At 43.0% G+C, this 22,175-nt stretch overlaps 1 protein-coding gene across 3 annotated transcripts in view; it reads right to left on the bottom strand.

Annotated features, from left to right (window-relative positions):
- The window catches only part of GRIA2 (glutamate ionotropic receptor AMPA type subunit 2), a 93,892-nt gene extending 81,467 nt beyond the window's left edge, over positions 1-12,425 (bottom strand). For 2 of the 3 annotated variants that reach the window (XM_059817560.1, XM_059817559.1), the window contains exons 1-2: positions 12,253-12,340; positions 11,741-11,881 (exon numbers count right to left, since the gene is read on the bottom strand). In XM_059817560.1, the coding sequence (XP_059673543.1) occupies positions 11,741-11,881; positions 12,253-12,340 (229 nt within the window). Of the gene's footprint in view, positions 1-11,740; positions 11,882-12,252 lie in introns of all 3 variants that reach the window. The other variant, XM_059817561.1, reaches the window with a different exon arrangement.
- Positions 12,426-22,175: the final 9,750 nt, after the last annotated feature.

The following is a 22,175-nucleotide window of genomic DNA, read 5'->3' on the forward strand; positions in this document are numbered from 1 at the left end:
CTGACTGAACCACTGTATCGAGGGGTCCAAAAGGAAGCCAGAAACAGTTCCATACAGAAAGGAAAACAAAAATAGTGAAGTGAACCATTTTTTGCACCTCCAGAAGAACAAAGCTAACAAAAAAAGCAGGTGTGTATGTGGTGGGTTGACCCTGTCTGGCTGCCAGGTGCCCACCAAACCCACTCTCACTCCCCTCCTCAGCTGGACAGGGGAGATAAAATATAACAAAAGGCTCATGGGTCAAGATAAGAACAGGGAGATCACTCACCAACTACCGTCACGGGCAAAACAGACTTGACTTGGGGAAATTAATTTATTACCAATCAAGTCAGAGTAGGGTAAGGAGAAATAAAACTAAATCTTAAAACACTTTCCTCCCACCCCTCCCTTCTTCCCGGGTTCAACTTCACTCCCAATTTTTCTGTACCTCCTCCCCCTGAGCGGGGCAAGGGGATGGGGGGGGAGTTGCGGTCAGTTCATCACACGCTGTCTCCGCCGCTCCTTCCTCCTCCAGGGGAAGACTCCTCACACTCTTCCCCTACTCCAGCGTGGGGTCCTTCCCACCAAAGAGAGTCCTCCATGAACTTCTCCAACGTGGGTTCTTCCCACGGGCTGCAGTTCTTCATGAACTGTTCCAGCGTGGATCCCTTCCACGGGGCACAGTCCTTCAGGAACAGACTGCTCCAGTGTGGGTCCCCCACAGGGTCACAATTCCTGCCAGCAAACCTGCTCCAGCGTGGACTCCTCTCTCCACGGCTCCACAGGTCCTGCCAGGAGCCTGCTCCAGCACGGGCTTCCCACGGGGTCACAGCCTCCTTCAGGCATCCACCTGCTCCGGCATGGGGTCCTCCAGGGGCTGCAGGTGGATATCTGCTCCACTGTGGACCTCCCTGGGCTGCAGGGGCACAGCCTGCCTCACCATGGTCTTCACCAGGGGCTGCAGGGGAATCTCTGCTCTGGCGCCTGGAGCACCTCCTCCCCCTCCTTCTTCACTGACCTCCGTGTCTGCAGAGCTGTTTCTCTCACATATTCTCACTCCTCTCTCCAGCTGCAGGTTGTTGGGCGGATTTTTTTTCGCCCTTCTTAAATATGTTATCCCAGAGGCACTACCACCATCACTGATGGACTTGGCCTTGGCCAGCAGTGGGTCCGTCTTGGAGCTGGCTGGCATTGGCTCTATCAGACGTGGGGGAAGCTTCTAGCAGCTTCTCACAGAAGCCACCCCCGTAGCCCCCTGCAATACCAAAACCTTGCCACACAAACCCAACACAGTGTAGTAATACTGGAAGCTCTTCAGCATGTTGGAATAGACATATAGTATCATTGAAAGTATGTATTTATTTGGAATGACTAAGTCATGACTTAATATGATCCATGCCTTCTACTACAAACACAAACTTACTGCAACAGTACTTAAGAGCCTACAAAAATGTCAGAGTTACTAAAAATTGTTTGGGTGTCTACAGACGTGCTCTTTTCTCATGAAACTCAGGAAATTATTCAGGTTAGTAAGTACATGTACCAAGCACTATTTCAGACACTGGAGTATCTGAGGCATCTCCATAGGCTGCCAGATGTGCTACAGGACACTCACATTTTCTGGAGGTGCACCTCGAGGTCAAACAGGATAGAGTGAGTATCACAAACTGGGTCTTCAGGTGTATTAACTGCAAGTGAATTTAAAGTGCCCCCACAAATGGAGACATTGAAGAATATATTCTCTTTTTATCATATAGAAATAGAAGTAAAGAGATAAGCTGAAAGAAACATTAAGTGCCCCACTTGCTAAAAATCCAATATTTGCAGCTAACAGGTGCTTGCTTACTTCCATAGTGGAAGTTCATTACTGAGTTCTAGAAAGTCAAGCCAAAATGCATTTTCCTACAAATGAAAAAGGAGTTAAGAAAAAAATTAAAATTTCAAATTTATGCAAAGATTTGACCAAAGAATGACAACCACGATCAACTGCAAACAAAGGAGGGGAGCACGCATTATGTTTTTCTTCTTCACCTACACAAGCACAGACCAAACCTTTCCTTTCTTAGCTAAGCTAACTATTCTATTTACCTATTTAGTATAAATTGAAATAGTCTAATAATTTCTCTAAGGTTTCCATACTGAATCCGGACAAAGCGTTTAAGAAATACGTGCGACACTTTAAAAAAAAAAAAAAAACCAAGGGGCGTCACATATGAGCACGTACCGTTAAGTTCGGAAAAAATATTCTGTAGGTCCAATAGATGCTCAAAGAATTCAGCACTTTTTAGGAATTGTTTAATCCCTGCCTCTTTCCATACACAAAAAATTAAATCAGTCTTCCACACTCATACAAAGAATTATAATTAATTTTGGATCTGTTTTTGTTCCTACTAACATCAGCGGAAGCTTGACCATTTATTTGACTGAGCAAAAATAGTCTGGCCTTATGACTCCAGAGTCTCAGACTATGGGATCAGGTTGCTGAATATATGAACTAATCCGATTAGTCAGTAAAAGGACTGAATGACTTTTCAGTCATGACTTTTCAGAATTTTAGCATGATCCACTCTCACCAAATGAAAGCACCTTAAAATGAGGCAGATGTAAGGCTGTGAGTGAAATTAAAACCACACTTATACTGCAATTTATAGTGTATAGTGACTCATATTCTCATCTATTTCCTGATCCCTCAAATCCATCTAGTCTTTAAATATAATAAAATTACATTATTATGTTTCCAGGTGTTCATTTAAAATGGCTTCAAAAGTTTAAAGCTGTGTATAAATATGACCAATTAATAGTCATTGATTGAGCAATTATTTAAATTAGTATAACTGAATTTTTGCTAACATTGTAATCTTTTTCCTCTATGCTTTATCATAATAACAAAAAAGGACAAAAAACCTGAAAGTTACATTTCCCCCTTCCTGCATCAGGACAAAAGTAAGATTACTGAGATTTTTTTTTACCAAAAATTAATCAAGGCAGGAAAAATGAAGAAGAGTGACAGACAGAGAGGGAGACTGATATCAAAACAAAAATGGCCCAGCACTAAGGGCATTCAACTGGGAAGTGAAAGACTAAGAGTTAAACTCAGGTCCTCTGCCTGACATGGACAAGATATGAAATAACTGCGTTAAATCCTGGATGCTAACCACTCACTGTAATTCCGGTGTGGATCAATCCTGCTTCTGCTATAAGTAACACTGGTATAGCTTGTTTAAGTATGAGCTTGGTGTGCACTAGCCATGCAAATTATTTACCTTTCCAAATATTACACCTGGAATACACTTCCTGATATCAGTATGTCTGCACAAGGCACAATCATGTAGGAAAGTTTTGCTTCTTGCAGGATCCCACACTTGTACCAAGAGCCCCCTCTGAGACTGTACTGTTAAAGTGTTATGGAATTTGCTACATTCATATGAGGAACAAAGCAAGCAAAGAAAAAAAAAATATATCAGCATTTTGGCTTGGAAGACATTTTGTCAAGAACAACTTACAACTAGTATCAGGGAGGAACATTTTGAGCAATCTAACCCTCAATGTCCTCAGTTTCAAAGATTTATGAGATTATTGAACAAATTACTCAGGCTGTACAGCTCTGAGCAAGTCAATCTCATTAGCATACATTTGCAGACATTCTGAGATCGCTTACACGTATACAAGCGAATGCAACACATTCAAATATTTTAAATCCACATTACATGGGATGGTAAACCACATTAGCCTTTTCATTTTATGGATATAGACCAGAGTCCTACAACTACCAAACATATTCATAAAAAGCAGAAAATGAAACAAATCCTTTCTCCAGGCTGCAAAGCAGTTGCAAAACCGTTCTGCTGAGCTCTCCAGCCCTGTTGCTGACATGACCTCTGAAAGCTGCCTTCTCCATACAGATGATGAGAAAATCTCATCCACATTACCTAATAGATTGCTGTTTAAATTATCTACCATATCAAGTGCTTAGACAGAATCAGTTATTTGTAATTTTCAAAGTGTGTGAAAGAAAATCAGTTCACACCATTTTCAATAAGCAGAGGCATCTTTCCCACCCCAAGTCATGTTTTTAAACTTTTAAACACATTTATACTGAGAATAAGTTACACTGGTATGACAGCCTTAACCACAGCAGCCTGAAAAATTGCAGCATCAAATCAATGCAGTATTAACTACCTGAAACTGAGATTAAACTTAATAGGTGGGATAGCATAGCCAGCACGTGTTCAGATATCTATTTTGAACATTTCATATAATTAGCTACTGTCCCTTACTGAGCTCTGAAACTCTTCTGCCAGTTTTGTGACTATCCGTTTATGAGTCAGGGCCAATATGAACATTTTACAGAATTTTGTCCTACTCATTCATTGAAGACTCACTTGAAAAAAATATGTCCATTTTAAAACACAAATGGCAGAGTACTTTTTCTTTTCAGCAGTGAAATGAAAACACGTTTACCTTCTGCAGTTAAGTAATGAAGATACTACTTGCATGTGCAATAAAGCCCAGTAAGTCACTCATGGACTAGCTGAAGTGATTGGTAATTCAGTTACAGACCTACCACTCCAAGCATACAAAGCAATCACACACTGATTAAGTTAATGAACACAGACCCTAATATCCTTCCTCTGATATCAAATAAAATAGTAGATTAGAGTTGAAATAAAACATTTCTTGTGCTTGATTCCATCACCTTTAGTTGAACTGCATGTAACATTTCAACCCTCAAAAACATCCTATTAATTTCTCGGAGTGAGTTTGGGTACAGATGGTAGGAGACAGTAGTAGCTGGAGCTGAACTACACCTCGTTGCAGAATCATAATGAATACCTTTTTCTTGTAAAAGTTTTTTACACGCTTATAAAGTGACTAGTCATAGGTAAATTTGTTAAGTATCTGTACATTAAATCAGATTCAGGACAGAAATGTTAACTCTCTGTATTAATTTCCCAAATGGAAACTTTAGGGGCAGAAAGGTAATGTCCCCATAAACTGCCTGATTTGAGAACCTTTCTTAAAACAATTTAAAAGAAAAAAAAATTTAAAAAAAAAATCAAAGATCTGTTATGGAATAATTGTTAAACAAGGGGACACAGCAGTGTTGCGTTAGAAAATCAAAAATGTTCTATGGTGGGCCTAGACACAGATACATAAAGAAAAGTAAATAGTATTTCAAAAGAAACATATACCACTCTAACTGCACACAAATAAATAAAATAGTATTTTAAGCAGAGTTATTGATTTTAGAAGGTGCAATATGAATTTGTTTAACGCGTGGTTATTTAAAACCTGGTTTTATTCCTTATTGTTGATCTGTTTTACAATATGCATTCACTATGTTTGTCTGATGCTTTTATTCACTCCTTATTGTTTATCCATTAAGAATTCATTATTGGAAGGACTCACTCACTCGTTTAAATCAAAGCCCTTTTTCAGTTTTAACAAGGTTACATCTAATATGTACTTCCAGTCAATGCAGCTTTTTTTTTTTTTATGAACTTATTGAAGGAAAACATTAAGGTTTCAAGACAAAATAATAATGATGCTCCATAGACCTACATATTTTGTATAAAAACATGCAGACTTTTGCCCTATACCTTTTCAGAAATCTATACGGCTAAAGGAATTAATCCTTTGTCTTCTAAAAGCAGGTGCAGCTGTATTCATGTTCTGATAAATACAATGATCAGTTACAAACTAATGGAAGAATCTTGTTCATTTCAGAAATTAAAGTTCCAGTTAATTGTCACATGAGAAGCCCATTCACAAATACATATACAGAGAGTTTGATATATACAACTAAAATTTTTTACCTATTGAGGTACCTTTTCAGTGTTATTTTCAGTCTGACCTGACATTCCTTGGCTTCAGTTGCAGTGACATTGGTTCCAGAATATAGGCATGAACTTTCAATATAAAAAATTAGTAATCCACGCACCCAGTTCACAGAGGTGAGAACACTGACTTAAAGTGATAAATTAGCTTACTAGTGAGAGCTCTGAGATAATCCTCTTCAGAAAATGGACTGTAGGGTTTGACCAACGCCCTGCTTTTTATTTATGTGACATGCAAAATAAACTATTGTTCACTATATAAGTACGTATGTATGTACATTTATATACGCATGGGTGCATACACACATACATATACACACACATTTATGTTTACTGTGGGTTATTTCCTCCTCTTAGTTCCCTAAAAATTAGTCCTATCAGCACATATTAGAGAATTACTAATTTAAAATTATTTTTTCCTTGAGCAAATATTTTTTATAAAGTTTAATAATGTTTCACAGAAGATGCCTGATAAATTAATTATGCTGATTATCTTAATTGCCTACATAACAGTAATAGTCTTTACCTGTTTAATGCATTTTCAAACTAATAACACATTCCCAGTTATTATATACTTCCCTAGTAATTATCAACTGTTCAAAAAGAACTATTGACCTGTTAAACATGCCTTAAGTCTCAAAAATAAAACATGCCTTAAGTCTCAAAAATATTTTAATCATAAGAAACTTGATAAAAGAACTAAAGAAATTGGCAGTATCAGTGTCACTTAATGCAGTGGCCCTTGGTTTAGGGTGTGTAACACACACTGGCTATTACAGTAAGTCTTACATACACAAGGAGTTAAGTACATCCCCAGCTATGTGCAGTCAATAGTCCTATCAAAGTCGGTGTAAATTAAAGCTTTTTTTAGCATAAATGGAAAAAAGTTACTACATTTTCATATATTAAATACATATAAAAGCATATATAAACATATGAATATATTGAAGAGATTGACTGATAATATTGGTTGATTTAAGAGCTTGATCGGTATATTTAAGGTTTGATTGATATGCTACTCAAACTGCTATAAAACGTAACTCACTTTAAGCTTTATGAAAGTAAAATATATATTCATACTATATTCAAAACTGTATGGTAAATTTTTATTTCAGATATATGGACTAAATTAATGCAATAATCACATAATAAAAATTTGAAAAAATCAAGTAGCCAAGCCAAAACCGTTGTACGTGTGTCTGCCCACATTCTGGATCACGGCTGTGTGAAAATGCTCTGTGAGCCAGGAGCAAAAGATGCACAGCAGGGACAGCACTGTCACACAATAAATACCCCTGGTTTCTTTACGAATAACTCTCAGGAGTAGAAGAATGTTTAAAGTTTGCTACAGAGCTAGATTTTGAGGGGACAAATGTTTTGAGAGCTGCAAAAGCACAAGAGTTCCTACTGCAGGCTACATCCTGGCTTTATTTTATCTTTTTACTACAGAAACCCATCTGATCTTGTCCATTTTAATTAAGAAGGGATACAGAACCTATTTCACATCTGCTCGCTGAGCCTGAGAAATGTTTTATAGTGAAAAGCAAATGAGAAGGACCAGGAATACAAATGAACTGAAACATAAGCATTTAATAAATTCTTCCTTTCCTTCAAAATCAGTTCTAATCATTTATTGTGAAATCCATTTCAGCTTGGTCCACAGTAATTTTAATTCAAACAAACACATCTAAGTTTCTCCCATCTTTACTACTACAGGATATATTATTTTTGCTTACTCTTTAATCATTTTGCCAGCAGTATGCTGAATGCTGTTTCTTTAAGAATGCAATCTATAGCGTTATATTTCAAAATGGCTGGGAAAACCTTTGCCATGACTCCCAAGTTGCAACATGCTAGATATTCATAGGTTTTCAAAGCTGCTGGTTGAAGATATAATGAAAGGACCTAAGGTTTATGCATGAATCAGCATCCCCTTGTCATAATGTCATGGTGCAGTGATCCCTGCAGAGCTGTAAGACTTGATTTAAAACAGAAAAGCTCAACATTGGCTCTTGAGCCAGCAGGATTAAACATCCAAGATTGTACATATATTACCTCTGTGCTGAAACTACTATATGAAAACCTTGTTACAGTTATTGAGGTTTTATAGTCCTCCATAGGAAATCTCTCTTTCGGTGACTCCAATATCCTTTCAGTGCAAAAATATGGAACTACATAATACAGCTATCCCTGTTTGGGTGGGTGAATTTAAGAAGAAAAGATTTCACCTTCACCAGTTTCCTCTTTTCTTGTTTTGACAGAATTAACAATTTTTCAAAAATGTGACGTTGCTGATGGTCAGCACTTCTCCAATTAGACTAGACTAAATTACACTGTGCTGAAGGACAATGAAGTCCAGTTTTTTGGATACCTTCCAATTCCACCCTATGAATTACCTGCATTGCTGTACCTTTGCCCCAGCTGTTAAAAGCCAAAGAGGTTCTGTTAGAGTGAACCGCTTTGTTAACATTTGCCTTTACCACCTAGACTGTAATCCTCTGAATCACCAAGAATTCTCAAAGAGAGCTAAGCCTAGCCCGTTTCTCTTGAAGGATGTAACAGCAGTCACGGCAGTGAACATTTCTCTTTAGTGCTATTAGTCTCAAGAAAGACTGCACCATCTCTCAATCAAAACCGTTAAGCCTCCTAGTGACACGGACTTGCGAGGTGTCAAACTGCAATTAGATTCCAACAGCTACCCCTGATGACCTGTCAACGCAGCTCTGCACAGGATTTGCAACAGTCCAATAACCTAAAGTGACTACTCGTTATGGATATATTACATGAGTTAAGGCTATCTACTCACAAAGTCTCCATTCCTCCTCTGCTACACAGACCCTCTGGTCACCTTTAAGTGACTGAGTAGCCTTACTGTTTCAGACCTCCCTCAGTGGTACACGACCACGGTCTCCTCTTTTCGGGAATTTTAGGAACCTAATTTAAGAGCAGTACCTGCAATACAACTCGTTCATCTAAAAACCGTTTGCTCCATCAACGAACTCTGAGCGAGTGCTGATACTAAGTTTGAAAAGTCCTTTAAATAGTTTTAGAGGGGTTTTTTTCCTTCTTGGTTTGTTAAGCGGATGGACGCGCAGGGCCCAGTTCCCCTTCGGTCGCTAACGGGCGGGAGGGAGGCAGCACACCCGCGGGCGCGGGCGGCTGCTGGGCGCCACCTGCCGGAGGCGGGGCGGGAGCGGCTGCCGCCCGCCCGGAGCGCAGGGCTGCGCACCCACCGCCCCGCGCTTCCGCGGCCTGGGAGCGGGCTGCTTTGGGGCTCTTAAGCCAAAAGCTGCAATATTTCGGCTGCCGTTCTTTGAAAATTTATTTGTTACTCTTAGGGCAGGAAGAGGTCGTTACCTCTATTACGGTGTAAGCCTGCCACCGTATTTCCGTGAGGGAAAACCACCTTGCTGGAGTGAAACGCCTGGGTAAGCACTGAAGCATTTTCAGTTTCACATCATCCTACATTTCTGTGACCTTCTTTTACACTTGCATTGTTTAACTGTTGATAGGGCTGGGTTTGGACACAGGTTCTTTGAACACTATTCTAAGAAAAAAAACCCAACAACAAAACAACTCAACCTGCAGATTTTTCACTATTTCAAATAAGAACGAATACAAAGGAGACAAAAAAAGACGGCTCCTCCCTAACCATTTGTGCACACAGTGCTCTGCAATCAACCACGAAATTTTGCTTCTTGTATGGCAAATATTTGTCTTCAGAATTCCTGGTTCTCCAATCAAATCTTTCCTTCGAAAGTAATCAAGGAGATACTCCACATATTTTTAGCATATGCTTCACTAGTCAATTAAATCCAATTGACAAGGTAACGTCACTAAACCATCAGTGGTGACTGAGGGGACAAAAAAGCAAGTACATGTTCCTGTCTTAATTTGGTGCTCTTCAAACTGCTTAAAAAATGGAAGGCTTGGACAAGGTTTGGGCAAAGGGAAACCCGAAACATGGATAGCATCTCCCTTCTGCTGGAGGTCTCAAAAGTCCATCACTGCAGCCTACAGCCTACACGTGTCATCTGAGTATTGTAAGAATTCTCCAAGGAAGGCAGCTAAGCTCAACAAGAAGGCAGATGCATGCATGCAAACACAGATAAAAAAACTTCATGGGACTGGAGAAAAATATGAATCCTTTACTTCCACAAAGACCAGGTGGCTATACTTGTCTCTAGTACTAGTAGAAAAAAAAAAACAAAAAACCGTTGGGGCATTTTACACAAATTATCTTCAGGATTTCGTTGACTTTAGAGAATTGAGAAACACAGAAAGACCTGCCACATTTTTGCAGAATGCCATCTAGACTGCTACACAACCCCTTACTTCACCAACGGTTCCAGTAACATATACTGCCAATACCAACCACACGCAGTTCTGGTTGCTGGAAACCCTCATTGCCTAAGAAAGCAAGAACTCCCTAAACAGTTCGCAAAGATTAGCAAAGTAGCCTTACAGTGGCTGGTTACATGCTCTGACCTTTTTTGACTTTAGCTCTGTGTGCTACACCCTCCTATCCTCAATATACACCACTGAAAGCTTCGTAGGTTGAGCTCTTGCACCAGCTATCCCAGCATCTGTGCCGAGATGCCCCTCTTCAGCACCACCGCACCTAACATAACGCAGCTAAATTAGGGAAGGGGAAAAAAAAAAAAATCAAAAGGTCGCCAGTGGGGGGAAATGGCTCTCGCTGATAGCCAGCCTCCAGACTCGGTGTCCCTTACGGCTTGTCCCCAGGAGGAACGGGGAATAGCCTCGGGCGAGCGCGGCGCCGGGCGGCCGATGAGCCGTAGCTCGGCGGCTGCGGGCAGCACGGCACAAGAACGGGCTCCCTCCTCCTTGCGGGCCGCGCCGCGGCGGGGCCCCCGGGTTCGCCTGCAACGGGCACGTCAGGCAGGGCAGCGGGGTAGGCGAACAGCCCTCCTCGCTCTGGGAACGACTGCCTCACGCTCGCGGCTCCCATCACCGACACGGGCAGCGCCCGCAGCCCCTGGCTGCGGCTGCTGCCCCTTGACCGCACGGCTGGCCGCGCACCGCCCCTCGCCCGCCCGGCCCTCCCCCGCCAGCCGCGCCGCTCCGCGGGGTCAAACCGCACCCCGCCCCGGCCAACCGCCGGGCAGCTGCCGGGGGGCAGCCAGAGAGCGGCAGGGTGGAGGAAACACCACTGCGGCACCCCCCGCCCCCGGGCTCCTCTCTCCGCGCTAGGACGACGGCGCTGCGCCACCCCGCCTTCCCCGAGCAACGCATGTGCTCCGCGCCCCGCGGCACGCGTGCGGCCGGGCCCTGCCCCGCGGAGGCGGAGCCAGGGCAGAGCCCCGCCGGGCGCCGGCCGAACGCGAAAGCCGCGGGGGTGGCGGGCTGCCGGCGAGGCCGAGGCGAGAGGGCGGCGAGCGGGCAGGCCTCGGGGCCTCCCGCGAGGGCGGGGGGCTCCTGGGGCAGCGAGATGGAGCCCGGCGCGCCGCGCGTTGTAAAATGGCTGATCGCTCCTGCAGCCGCCCGCTCCGCGCCCCCTCGACTGCTGTCGGGAGGGGGCCCCCGCCTGCCCACGCCGGTTAACGGGAAGGCTCCGCAGCCGAACCCGTGGCCAGCCCTCGGGGGGTGGGGGAGCGCCGCGGGCGGCCACGCAGCCGCGCAGCCTTATGTAACGCGTGGGGCGAGCCGCCGGCGGGGAGGGGGCGGGAGCGGCAGGAACCATTTTAAACCTCCGCGCGGGCGGGGGATGCGCACCGAGACCCCGCGGCCTGCCTCCCCGGGGACGGCCACCGGCGCTCCCGCACCTGCTCGGCCGCGGCGCGCCCACCCCCCCCCGCACACAACCTGCACCCCGGCCGCGCCGTGCGCAGGCGCCCCGCCCCCGCAGCAGGCTGGCGGGCAGCGCGCGCCGTGCGCCGCAGCTGGCGGCGTCCGTTACTCACAGGCGTTGGTGACGGCGAAGCTGTTGGCCACCTCCAGGTTGTCGATGTGAGGAGTCAGCCTGAACTCCGAGGTGGAAAACTGGACCATCCCTACCCGAAACGCGCTGTACTCCTGATCGGCGCCCCTCGGGAACAGCCCCCCTGCAGGGAAAGACACACGCACACACAGATCAGGCGCGCGGGGGCACGGGCAGAGCAGAGCGCGGGGGCCGCGTCCCTTCCCGCCGCCGGGGCTGCGCTGGGCGGGGGTGCCGGTGGGCGAGCCCGGCTGCCGGTCCGTCCCGTGCCCGGGCGCCGCGGCGGGACGGGCGGTGCGGCTCGGGGGAAGGCGAGGGGACGGGGGAGGCGTTGGCCGCGGCTGCCGGAGGGGACCTCGCAGGCGCCGGGCGGGTGCCGCGGTGGGGCTGGGCTGGCGGCGACATGACGGGCATGCCCGAGTGACAGCGGCGGGGATGAGGGAGCGGGAGATCCGTCGGGAGGAGAGCGAGGTCCGCCGGCACGCGGGCACCTACCGATCTGTATGCTGTTAGAATTGACCCCCCAGATCAGTCCCCACAACACGGGAGCCAGGAAGACAGAAATATGCATAATCTTTTGCATTTCCAGGAAAAGTAGAGCATCCACAAAGCCACGGAAACAGCCCTTTCTTCTCCCTCGCCCTCCTCCGCCGCGGAGCGCGCTCGTCAGCAAATTAGATCCTCTGCGCGTCGGGCGAGCTGCCGGCGGGAGCAAGCCAGCCACGGGGGGGAAGAGACGAAAACAACCCCTCGGCGGGCGGCAGGAGCCGGAGAAGCCGTTGCCCACGCTGCCGCCGAGAGCTGCCGCCGCTCCGGCCCTCGTCCCGGCTCCGGAAATAAGGGGGGGGTGGGGGGTGGCCGCGTGCCGTTGGCGGCGGCGCCGCTGTGCTCCCGCTGCCTGAGCGCGCCCGCCGCCCGGCCCTGCCCTCACACGCGGTCGCCCGCGCTCCCTCGCACTCAACGGGCGGGCGGCGCACCCGGCGAGGCGGCGGCGCGCCTGCGCGAACAGCGAGGCCGGCGGGAGCGCGCCCCTCCCGCCCCTTTCGCCGCCGCGCCCCGCCCCTTCGCGCGCGGCCGCGGTGAGGGCCGCCGCCAACCTTCAGCACCGCGGACAGAGGCGCCGCGGGCGCCGGGGCTCGGGCGGGCGGCCCTCGCCCCGGAGAGCGGAGGGGCGGGAAGGCGGAGGGCGGCGGGGGTCCGGGCCGGTGCCCGCGGCAGCCCCCCCCGGCCGGATCCCCATGTCCCGTCCCGACGCCGCTGTCTCCGGGGAGGTGTTTTATCCCCCCCCGCCCCGGCCCCCGAAAGAGCGTGTCTGAAGTGGGGTACCTCAGCGCACACGCCCGCCCTCGCATGGACGCGCTGGTCTGCGCCCAGCGCTGCCCGCATGCGGAGCCCCTCGTGTTTGGACTACTTTAAACAGACAAAAATCAAGAGACGTGAATCAATCACACGCCGATTTCTCTCTCTGACAGCGGGAGATGTTAGCTAGCTTGGATGGAAAGCAGAAATGCAAAACAAAGAAATAAAAAAGGCCTATTTTTTTTAAAGTCATCTAAATTATTTTTTTAATTTCACTAGTCTTCATTAGGATGACATTTGGATGTAGCCACCTTCCAGGTTTACCTGAAAAACATATTTTTAACTGCCGTAACCACAAGAGAAGAGTTAATATGCAGGAAGGTCTAAACCTACCCAGATATTTCGTTTTCATCTATAATGGGGATTTTTTTTTTTTCAGGACGGGTTCCAACTATATTATTTACTGCAAGTTAAATTTAACATTTTTCAGTTTGGCACGAAGTCTGTTGCTATGCACCACACACACACGGGCACACGCAAACACACACACATATCTTATAGAAGAAGAAGCAGTGTAGCAGTACTGTGACTGTGACAATGACTTTGCTATTAAATGATCATTTGCTGGTATATATATTTTTTTAAATATTCCTTTTTTTGTTAAAGAAGGTGAAGAATATCCATGTAGGAAAGGATACTGACCTTGCATTGCATTTCCTTTTTTTTTCCCCCCCCCATTATTGTCTTAATTCTCCTTTCCAGAGACAAAGAAATGTCTCAAAGCTTCAGGTACTCAGATATCAATATAAGTACATATCCTGAACACATAGGAAGTAAGCAGTTTGAGGCCCTTTACCCATCGCTAATTTGTGACGAGTTTAGTTTCATTTGAGTCATTTCACCAGGAAATTCTGTACTAGCTTCTGCCTGTACTTGTGTCATCATCTCTCTCTCACCACAAATGAGACGAGCCTGGAAAAGAACAAGAGAGCGAGCTTTAACACCATGAGCTTATAGACCCTATGGCTTTATTTGGGTAGGATGGCAGAGCGACTACAGCCCTTCCTTGCTCTCTCCGCCAGCCTGGTCTCTCCCAGTAGTCAGGTTTTGTGCTCCACAGTAAAACCCACCGCTGAATTCTGTGAAAGGAGCAAACAGCGACACTGTGACAATCAATAGATTAAGATTATCAGAGGACAGCTTGCATTCAGGTAGTCCTCACTGCGCCCTGGACAATGAGATGTACAGGCATTTACTTTTAATAAATACTTTAGTGTAATGTTACCAGTCTTTAACAGGAGCATGGATTGATCGTAAACATACACTTTTTTCACCCAGGTCTGAGTTTAAAATGCTACAAAGATCTCAGTTTGAAGATTGTATTTTAATACATTCTAATAAAACAAAAAATCCTGTTTGCCAATATACATTACAGCTGCATAATGAACTAAAATATAAAAAGGATTAAGATCACGCAAAATATAAAAATGACATCTATAAGAATCCCACTTTTTGAACTAATTGTCTTTACAGTTATGGAAAGGATTTAAATTTCTAAGCTGTTTTGCTTGGTTGGTTTGTTTTGGGCGTTTATTTGTGCCATAGAGAACAGTGCTATTCTACATGCACATCATGACCTTTGTCAGGTACAGTAAGAATAATTCATGGTGATGCATGCTTTATCTGGTCAGATAGTAAAATGCTATTGTATTGTTCATTCTAAACTGTGGATAAATGCTAAACTAAGTTTGGATCCCACTGTAGTGGGCACTACACGACAAGCAATCTTACCTGGGTCAAACAGTTTATAGATGAAGGTCCTGAACCCACTTTCTATCATGACAGTGTCCTTGCTACACCTTTCAAGTTAAAGACCTACAGAACACACCATAGCAGGTAGGTAAAATAAAAGTGACCTCGGTAAGAAGTTAATTACCAATTACAACTGGGGGGTTTGTACAGACTATTTGTGGTGAGTTAATAACAACTGCCATGGGAATCACAACTGATACCACCCCAGCTGTTGATTTTCTAATGCATATTTTTCCATTACAACATTGTGAGTGTGTGTATGTATACAGCATGTACAATGTGTGTGCATGTATGTATGCACATGTGATATTCCAGATTTTTATCATCATGTCAGAACGTGAAGAAAAAATGTCAAATTATGTGGCCATATTCTACTGTTGGTGTGCCAGAGAAAAATAAAAGATTTTAACTGAGATGAGTAAGTACAAAAAGACAGCATGGGCTAGTGAATCAGCAAGAAAACAGTTTAATCAGAATTTAATAACAGGGAAAAATGCTAATAATACAATAAAGCCTTCTTCAACTCTCTATTTTTTATAACAGTCCTATGCTAATCAAAAAGATGCAAGCAGGCAAAGGAGAAAAAAGAAATTTATAGGTGATAGTAATTTATGACCGTGTGCTAAGAATAGACATACTCATTAACACCGTGCATAAAAAAATCAGACTACATTACTGGGAATCACATTCAATACTTTTTGCACAAGAAAAGGAAAAGAATCTAGCAAGAGGTAAGTCAGGATTGTAATCTTAAAACCAGAAGATTATATTCTTATAGGCATTCTTCTAAATCCATGATAAAAGCTCATATAAAAATGCATTAGTTCAGAATCTGAACAAAGCATCAACAGGAGGACTGTTAATAATAAGCATCAATCACTTGTTGAAAGAAACATAGCAGTGCAATAATAATGAAAACAATGACAGATGACAGAAGGCCAGATATCAAATAATAAGTTGTCAAACCCCTAAAAAGGCTAAGTGCTTAATCCTGACTCCACAGAAGTCCAGGAGAGATTTGCTACTTACTGCAAAGAATGCAGGATTCAATAATAGCTATATTTGATTTAAGGGGTTCTAACGGATGATATTCTGAACATAAGGTAGAAGTTGGTGAGGAAACTAAAAAGGGCTAATACATGTGCTAATCAGAAATAAGTATGAGTTTATCAGGAATACATTTCCTCAGCGATTCATCCTGGCACAATCCTGATTGAGACAGTGGCTGCAATTCAGCCAAACATTCATATGTTCATATGTTTCAGCAGGTGCACAGGAGACATGGAAAGAAACTTGGAAATGACTGAAGAACTGGATTTTTTTTCCTTGCACTCAGAAATATTTAGCCATCACTCCACATACTTATCAAAAAGCTAGTTCAGGAATTATTTGATGCCATGGAGTACCTGCTTCAGGAAACTAGCTTTGATAATATAAAGCATTTGAGGAGATGGATGCAGTAAAAACCCCAGTATTTGAATGCTGGTATTAATCATACTCAGATTAGAAATAAAGTTTATCTTTTGGTTTGCTGTTTTAGTAATGTGTCATTGACCATGGCAATCACATGCTGAGCATTGTAGTGAATTCCTCAGCCCTGGAAAATGCTCAGTTAAAATCTGAATGTTTTCTAAAAATCCTTGTTGAAAAAGTTAAATTCTGAGAAGGTCCTTGGCAAGAGCTCAGACTAAATGGTTATAGTGGTCCCTTCTGGCCTCATATGCCATCAATACTTGGGGTTTATATTCAGAATTATTGTCATTATTTTTTTCATTAGAAAAAAATCTTAAAATATGCAGATTTCATAGGACGCAAAAATGCTTTACCAGTGTATGAATCCTTTGATTCTATGATCGGTCAAGAAATTCTTCCCTTCAAAAAAAGGGATTGTCTTTGGATTTTTGAAATCTGCAGAACTTTTGAAAACACCAGTAAATGTAAATAAAGAGGCAATACAAATGAAAGTTTCCAGTTCCAGATCTTTCTTAAATTCATTAGACCCATATGTTCCCTCTGGATCTCAAGAGTCTTTTTAAAAATAAAAAGTACAGCCTGATCTCCCGTGCTCATTCTGCTTCCTCTTCTGATTAGCAAACACATACTGTTCCCATTAACAGTACATATACCCAGGGATGACACGCACTAAGGAATAGCTTATGCTTCTATTATGTGATTCTGGTGGTGAAAAAAGCAACATCGCTACCCTGTGGTATAACTAATGTAAAATAATCAATGATAGTCGTACAACTTTAAGTTCCCCTTGCTGTATAGTAGCTGTGGCAGTGCGGTTTGTTACTAGCTTAGCTAACCATTGTGAGAAATTTAGAGCGAATTGGGATTTACTATATTTATCTGAGCTACTTGCATTCTTGCTATTTGCAAGAAACGTTATATTTATTTTGCCGATAAAATCACTTAGGTATGTGCTGAACTATCCATGTGCATGGAAAATCTGCTACAGATTACTCAATTTTTTTCTACCGAGATTACGGCAAATTACATTATTAAGGCTCAGGAAAAAGATAAAAGGAACACTTTCAGATTAGACTATGCATGCTAAATCCATGATTCTTGTCTGGCAATATCTTCCCTTTTCTTCCAACAGTATAAACAACTTCCATTGCTTTGTCTCAGTCCCAAGGAATAAATTTCTTACTCCTGTCCTAATTTTTTCCTGCCTACCTGCTACCTCTCTTCTTCCTTGCTGTCTCCTTCCTTGCCTGATTTTCATCTGGTTTTCCTAAGCATAACCATCAGAATCTTTTTTTTCTCTCCTGTTATTTTGATTTTACCATTCCTGTTCCCCCTGCAGAGCCCAGCTAATTCAAATGTGTTGGTTTTTTCCTTCAGACTGTAACAGCCAGCCTTGATCCTCTCTCTTTTCATCTGCCACCTCTCCCATCTGTTCCACAAGCAATGCCAGCCTTGACTCCAGTGTTGTTTTTTATTCTCATCATGTTCTTACTCCTTTTACCATGCCAACGTCTATGTTTGAAATATGAAGCCTACACCCATTTTTCAGGTCAGTTCTTAATCATTGAAATTCCTCTTTAGCCTTGCATCTTTTCTGTCACCTGTGGGAAATGCATTACTTGTTATTCATAACAAAAAGCCCTTTGGAGATGATGAAGACATCGGACTTCATATACTGGTGGACTGTACTCTGCTGAGGTATGGTGCTTGTCAAATCGCCTTTCCACCTCAGTTCCCTGCATTCATAAACAACACGCTAAAATGTTAAAAGGCAAATACAGGCTGACAAGAATGTTATAGTCCACTTTCTATAAACCTATCTGTGATACACTTTCATTGTTACTCATTCTCTGATTTCTACTCACTTGTGACTTGGGCCTTTTTCCTGTACAACGCAGAAGCAATTTCCCAAAAACTAGGTGTTCTCTCCCCCAGCAATCACAGCACCATGCGGTGACCTCGCATCTTCAGAATCCCAAGCAATGATAGCGAGGAGCAGCTCCAGGTCTACAAATTACAGACAGATTGAAAAACAAGGATAGTATGTGCCATTGATAATAACACCTTTGTATATGCTTGCTCAGACATTCCTTATGGCTGCACTTAACATTATGAATATCGTAGGAAGTTGTTTCTGTCATTGTCGTGAGTGTGCTGAAGCAGCATTTTGAACAGGGATACTGGACAAATACCAGCTCATGGGAAATGGACCCTGTAATGATCGTTCTTGAGATGGAGAAGGCACGTTCTTGGTTGAATGTCTCATTCATAAAAACTACACATAAAATATATGCCTACTCCGCCTACCTCAGAAACCTGGAGAAGTCAACTGATCTTTTCCGAATTTGAACCTGTTGCAAATCTGATATCTTGACAAGGTCAAAGAGCATCAGAGACTTGACTGCTTTTTATATCCTGACAAGGTAAAAGTAGTTCATGAACACTGAAGTCTTGTAGAGAATGGAAGTTCTGACAGCAGTATTGCACTGCTAGTCAATACTCTAATCTGGTTTATGACCTCACACAGCATTCAGGATGGCATTCAACCAAGCTTTGCAGAGATGCTTTCAGCCACAGCAGAACTAATGAACTCCTAACTTTTATGCTAAGTTCCTTAACCCAAGTAAGACAGCTTCTCATAATACTTTGCAGCGCAGGAGAGAATCTCTCCTACTTAACTTCTTGTCTGAAACAACATCTGTGCGATCTCATTCACATCCTTTGCACAAGGCTTCGAAGTCAAGAGCTCTTTGAACAAGCAGGAGAGCTGCGATGACAATGCTGGCGTTAGCCCTGCTTTTGGCCTGGAGACCAAACTCGTCAGGAGCCAACCCCGGGGCGGGGAAAGGGCGGTGTGTCAGCTCCCTCCCTTGGGGCTGGGATGCCCAGCTCCAGGCTGCTCAGTAGAGCCCCGGCAATTTGGCTAGCTGTCAAGGTAGTGAGATATCTGATGGCAACAGACTGCTTTTCTGCTCTCTCCACAGTAAAGCAGAACAAAATTCACTGCAGTCGCCAAGGGAGTAAATGAAACCTCCATTTTTCTTCTTCCATACGGCTGTTTCCCTTTTGAACCTTACAGAAGTATCAGAAGGTACATGGGCATCAGTTTCCATTTATACCAACACCACTGGTCACAGTCATAACCACTTTACACAGAAATGGAGCATAATATGGTTTCATGTGTCTGCAGGTAACTGAGAATTAGGTCATAGATTCATTTATAAGCAAATTATGTAAAGCTGCATTTTTATTCTTTTTTTTTTTTTAATTTTGAAAAGTAAACCACCACCCAACCCTTCTTTTAAAAAGAGAGATGTTCATGTTATGGATTTAGTTTTTAAAATGGTTATATTATTACAGTGTATTTTGTTTAGATCACTTTTATAGTTTATAATTTTGTCAGGGCTTCTGTCACTAGGAAAATAAAGGGAAGTTTAAGCTATAGTGAGTAAGAGATTAAACACTGATCAGTCAAACATTCCCTGTTACGTTTTTCATAGAAAATAATAGGAAATTTATATCAATCGTACAAAAACACTTGAGCAAATATTAAAATAATGTATTTTATGGCACAAATAAATAAGAGACATATTGTGCTGTTGCAAAAATTAGACTATGGTGCTCAAGCACTTAGCAACATTAAAAATAAATTCATTTGGAGGAATAGATAGAATTGCATGAGACAAGATAATAATTCCTTTCCAGGAATTCAGGAAACAGCCAAAAGATATAAAGGGTTTTTTTTTTTTTGTTTTGTTCAGTTACCCACTGCAGGCATTTTACACTCTTTTTTGAAAAATCCCATCAAAAATAGGATATAAGATTAAAAGGACTGTTGTGATTTGAAACGTCAGCTCTCTTATCATTACAATCATTCAGCAACAGAAATATCTTTTGAGTTCACCGTTTACTTGTTTGGCATCAATAATTTTTATTTTGAGAAAATCATCTTGTCAAGAAACAGCTCACTCGAGTTATCATGGAAATGTACAGAGTTGTGCTCAACAGAAGTTTATTTTTAGTTCTGAAAAATCACTTCAGTGGTTCAATCCCAGAACTAGTTCACAGCACAGGTAAGAGATATTTTTACTTTAACCTCGGCACAGGCATATCTTCCCAGAGATTAACTGTGATGAAGTGTGGTGTTAATGGCAAGCTTTTACAGAAGGAAAAACAACAAACCAGAAATGTAAGAAAAAAGAAACATTTCTTATGAGGCACTTAATTACATACTTTGGACTAGAAATACATCTACATCATAGTAAATGTGCAGAACATAACATTCTTCTAATTGCATAATTGCTTTAAATATAGGCTTTAATTGCAGAGCTTATAGTAAAAAAATTCTGCTTATAATATTTGTGGCATTAAAGGCAACCTAAATGATGCTGCTTGTCTTTACTGAAACTTCATTTGTGTTACAATGGGAAGTTGACTTACACAGATTGACTGCTAGCCGTTATTAGAGTCTATGTAGTTGCCATTTAACCTGAGACTTGCCTTGTTCCTTGCTAATTGCATTGCCCTAGTGAGACGTACACACAGAGATGATGTGCGCAGGTAGCTGCGTTCAGAAGAATTTTAAATTTATGGTTTCCTTTCATTACAGGTCAACATACACAGCGCAATGTGTCAAGGGCTTAAAAATAAAGAGGCAAGCTGATGAGGTTTCAAGAGCAGCTCAAAGACAGTAGTTATGAGTACACAACAAAAACCAAACCTTGAACTTAGAAACATCCCTGTCCTGAGTCTAAACCAGCTACAAAGAAAAACAACCTACGGACAGAGAAAGGATTTATGCCACAGCTAGGAAGATGTGAACCAACGACCGGCACACTGCTATAGGGATCCATCATCCTCTGTCCCATATTTCGGTTGTCCCCTACCTGTCAGTACCAGCTGTTGCTGCTGTGAATACAACATTTATGCCTTTCTGTTAAATCAAACAGATCTGCTAATGTGATCTAATGATCTCAGTTTCTATAACTCACAGTATAAAAAGTGTTTGCTGATGGTATCTGAAGTAAATATGAGTACTGAAAGGCGTTTTCTGGAGGAGAAGCCTCACCAACGTTTGCCTGTATTCTGCTGGGCTCCCTGTGGTTTTAGTAGTAATAAGAAAATAGGACTTTCATTTTAGAGGTTGGTCAGCTGTAGCAAATAAGTGTCAAAGGCAATGAAATGAGCTTACCTGAAACACACAAGATCTCCTTTAGAAAAAACAAGGGAAATATAAAGAGATCAGAAACTTCTAGCCTCAAACGTGTATCCAGAATAATCCAGTTCTTACTGATGTTTTCATACCAGAATAGCAGCAATAGTTCAGATTTTCTTTACAGCAAGAAGAGTTTGGTTATTTGAGGCAGTTAGGGAAAATCACAAATCTCGCAAGCAGTCTGAGTGCTACTGCTGAACAACATAGCGGAATGCAATATTACTTCTTTGCAGCTATTGCGGTGCTGCACTAAAAAATGTCTCTAGTATAAATGTTATGCTTTGGAGTGGAATTTGCTCTATTCATCATCTGATTATTTTATAATTTTATTAATTATAGCTTATCTCAATGCAGTGTCTCATTAGAACAACAGAAAATTTGGTGTTATTGACAAACGATTGTGTGACACATGTGGATAATCGATTACAGTAACATCCCATGAAACAACAGTGAAATTAAATGGACTGAAAATGTCACCCTTCATGGGCTCCCGCAGTCTTTTGCTTTTGAATGTCAACCATGAAAGAAAACCTTGCTTTCTGACAATAGCAGTGCTGGGCTTCCACTCCATCCTGGAGAAGGCAGCAAGCAATCCACAAGTCAGATAGATGTGTGGCAT

This window comes from Gavia stellata, chromosome 5, assembly GCF_030936135.1.
Source record: "Gavia stellata isolate bGavSte3 chromosome 5, bGavSte3.hap2, whole genome shotgun sequence".
Lineage (NCBI taxonomy): Eukaryota > Metazoa > Chordata > Aves > Gaviiformes > Gaviidae > Gavia > Gavia stellata.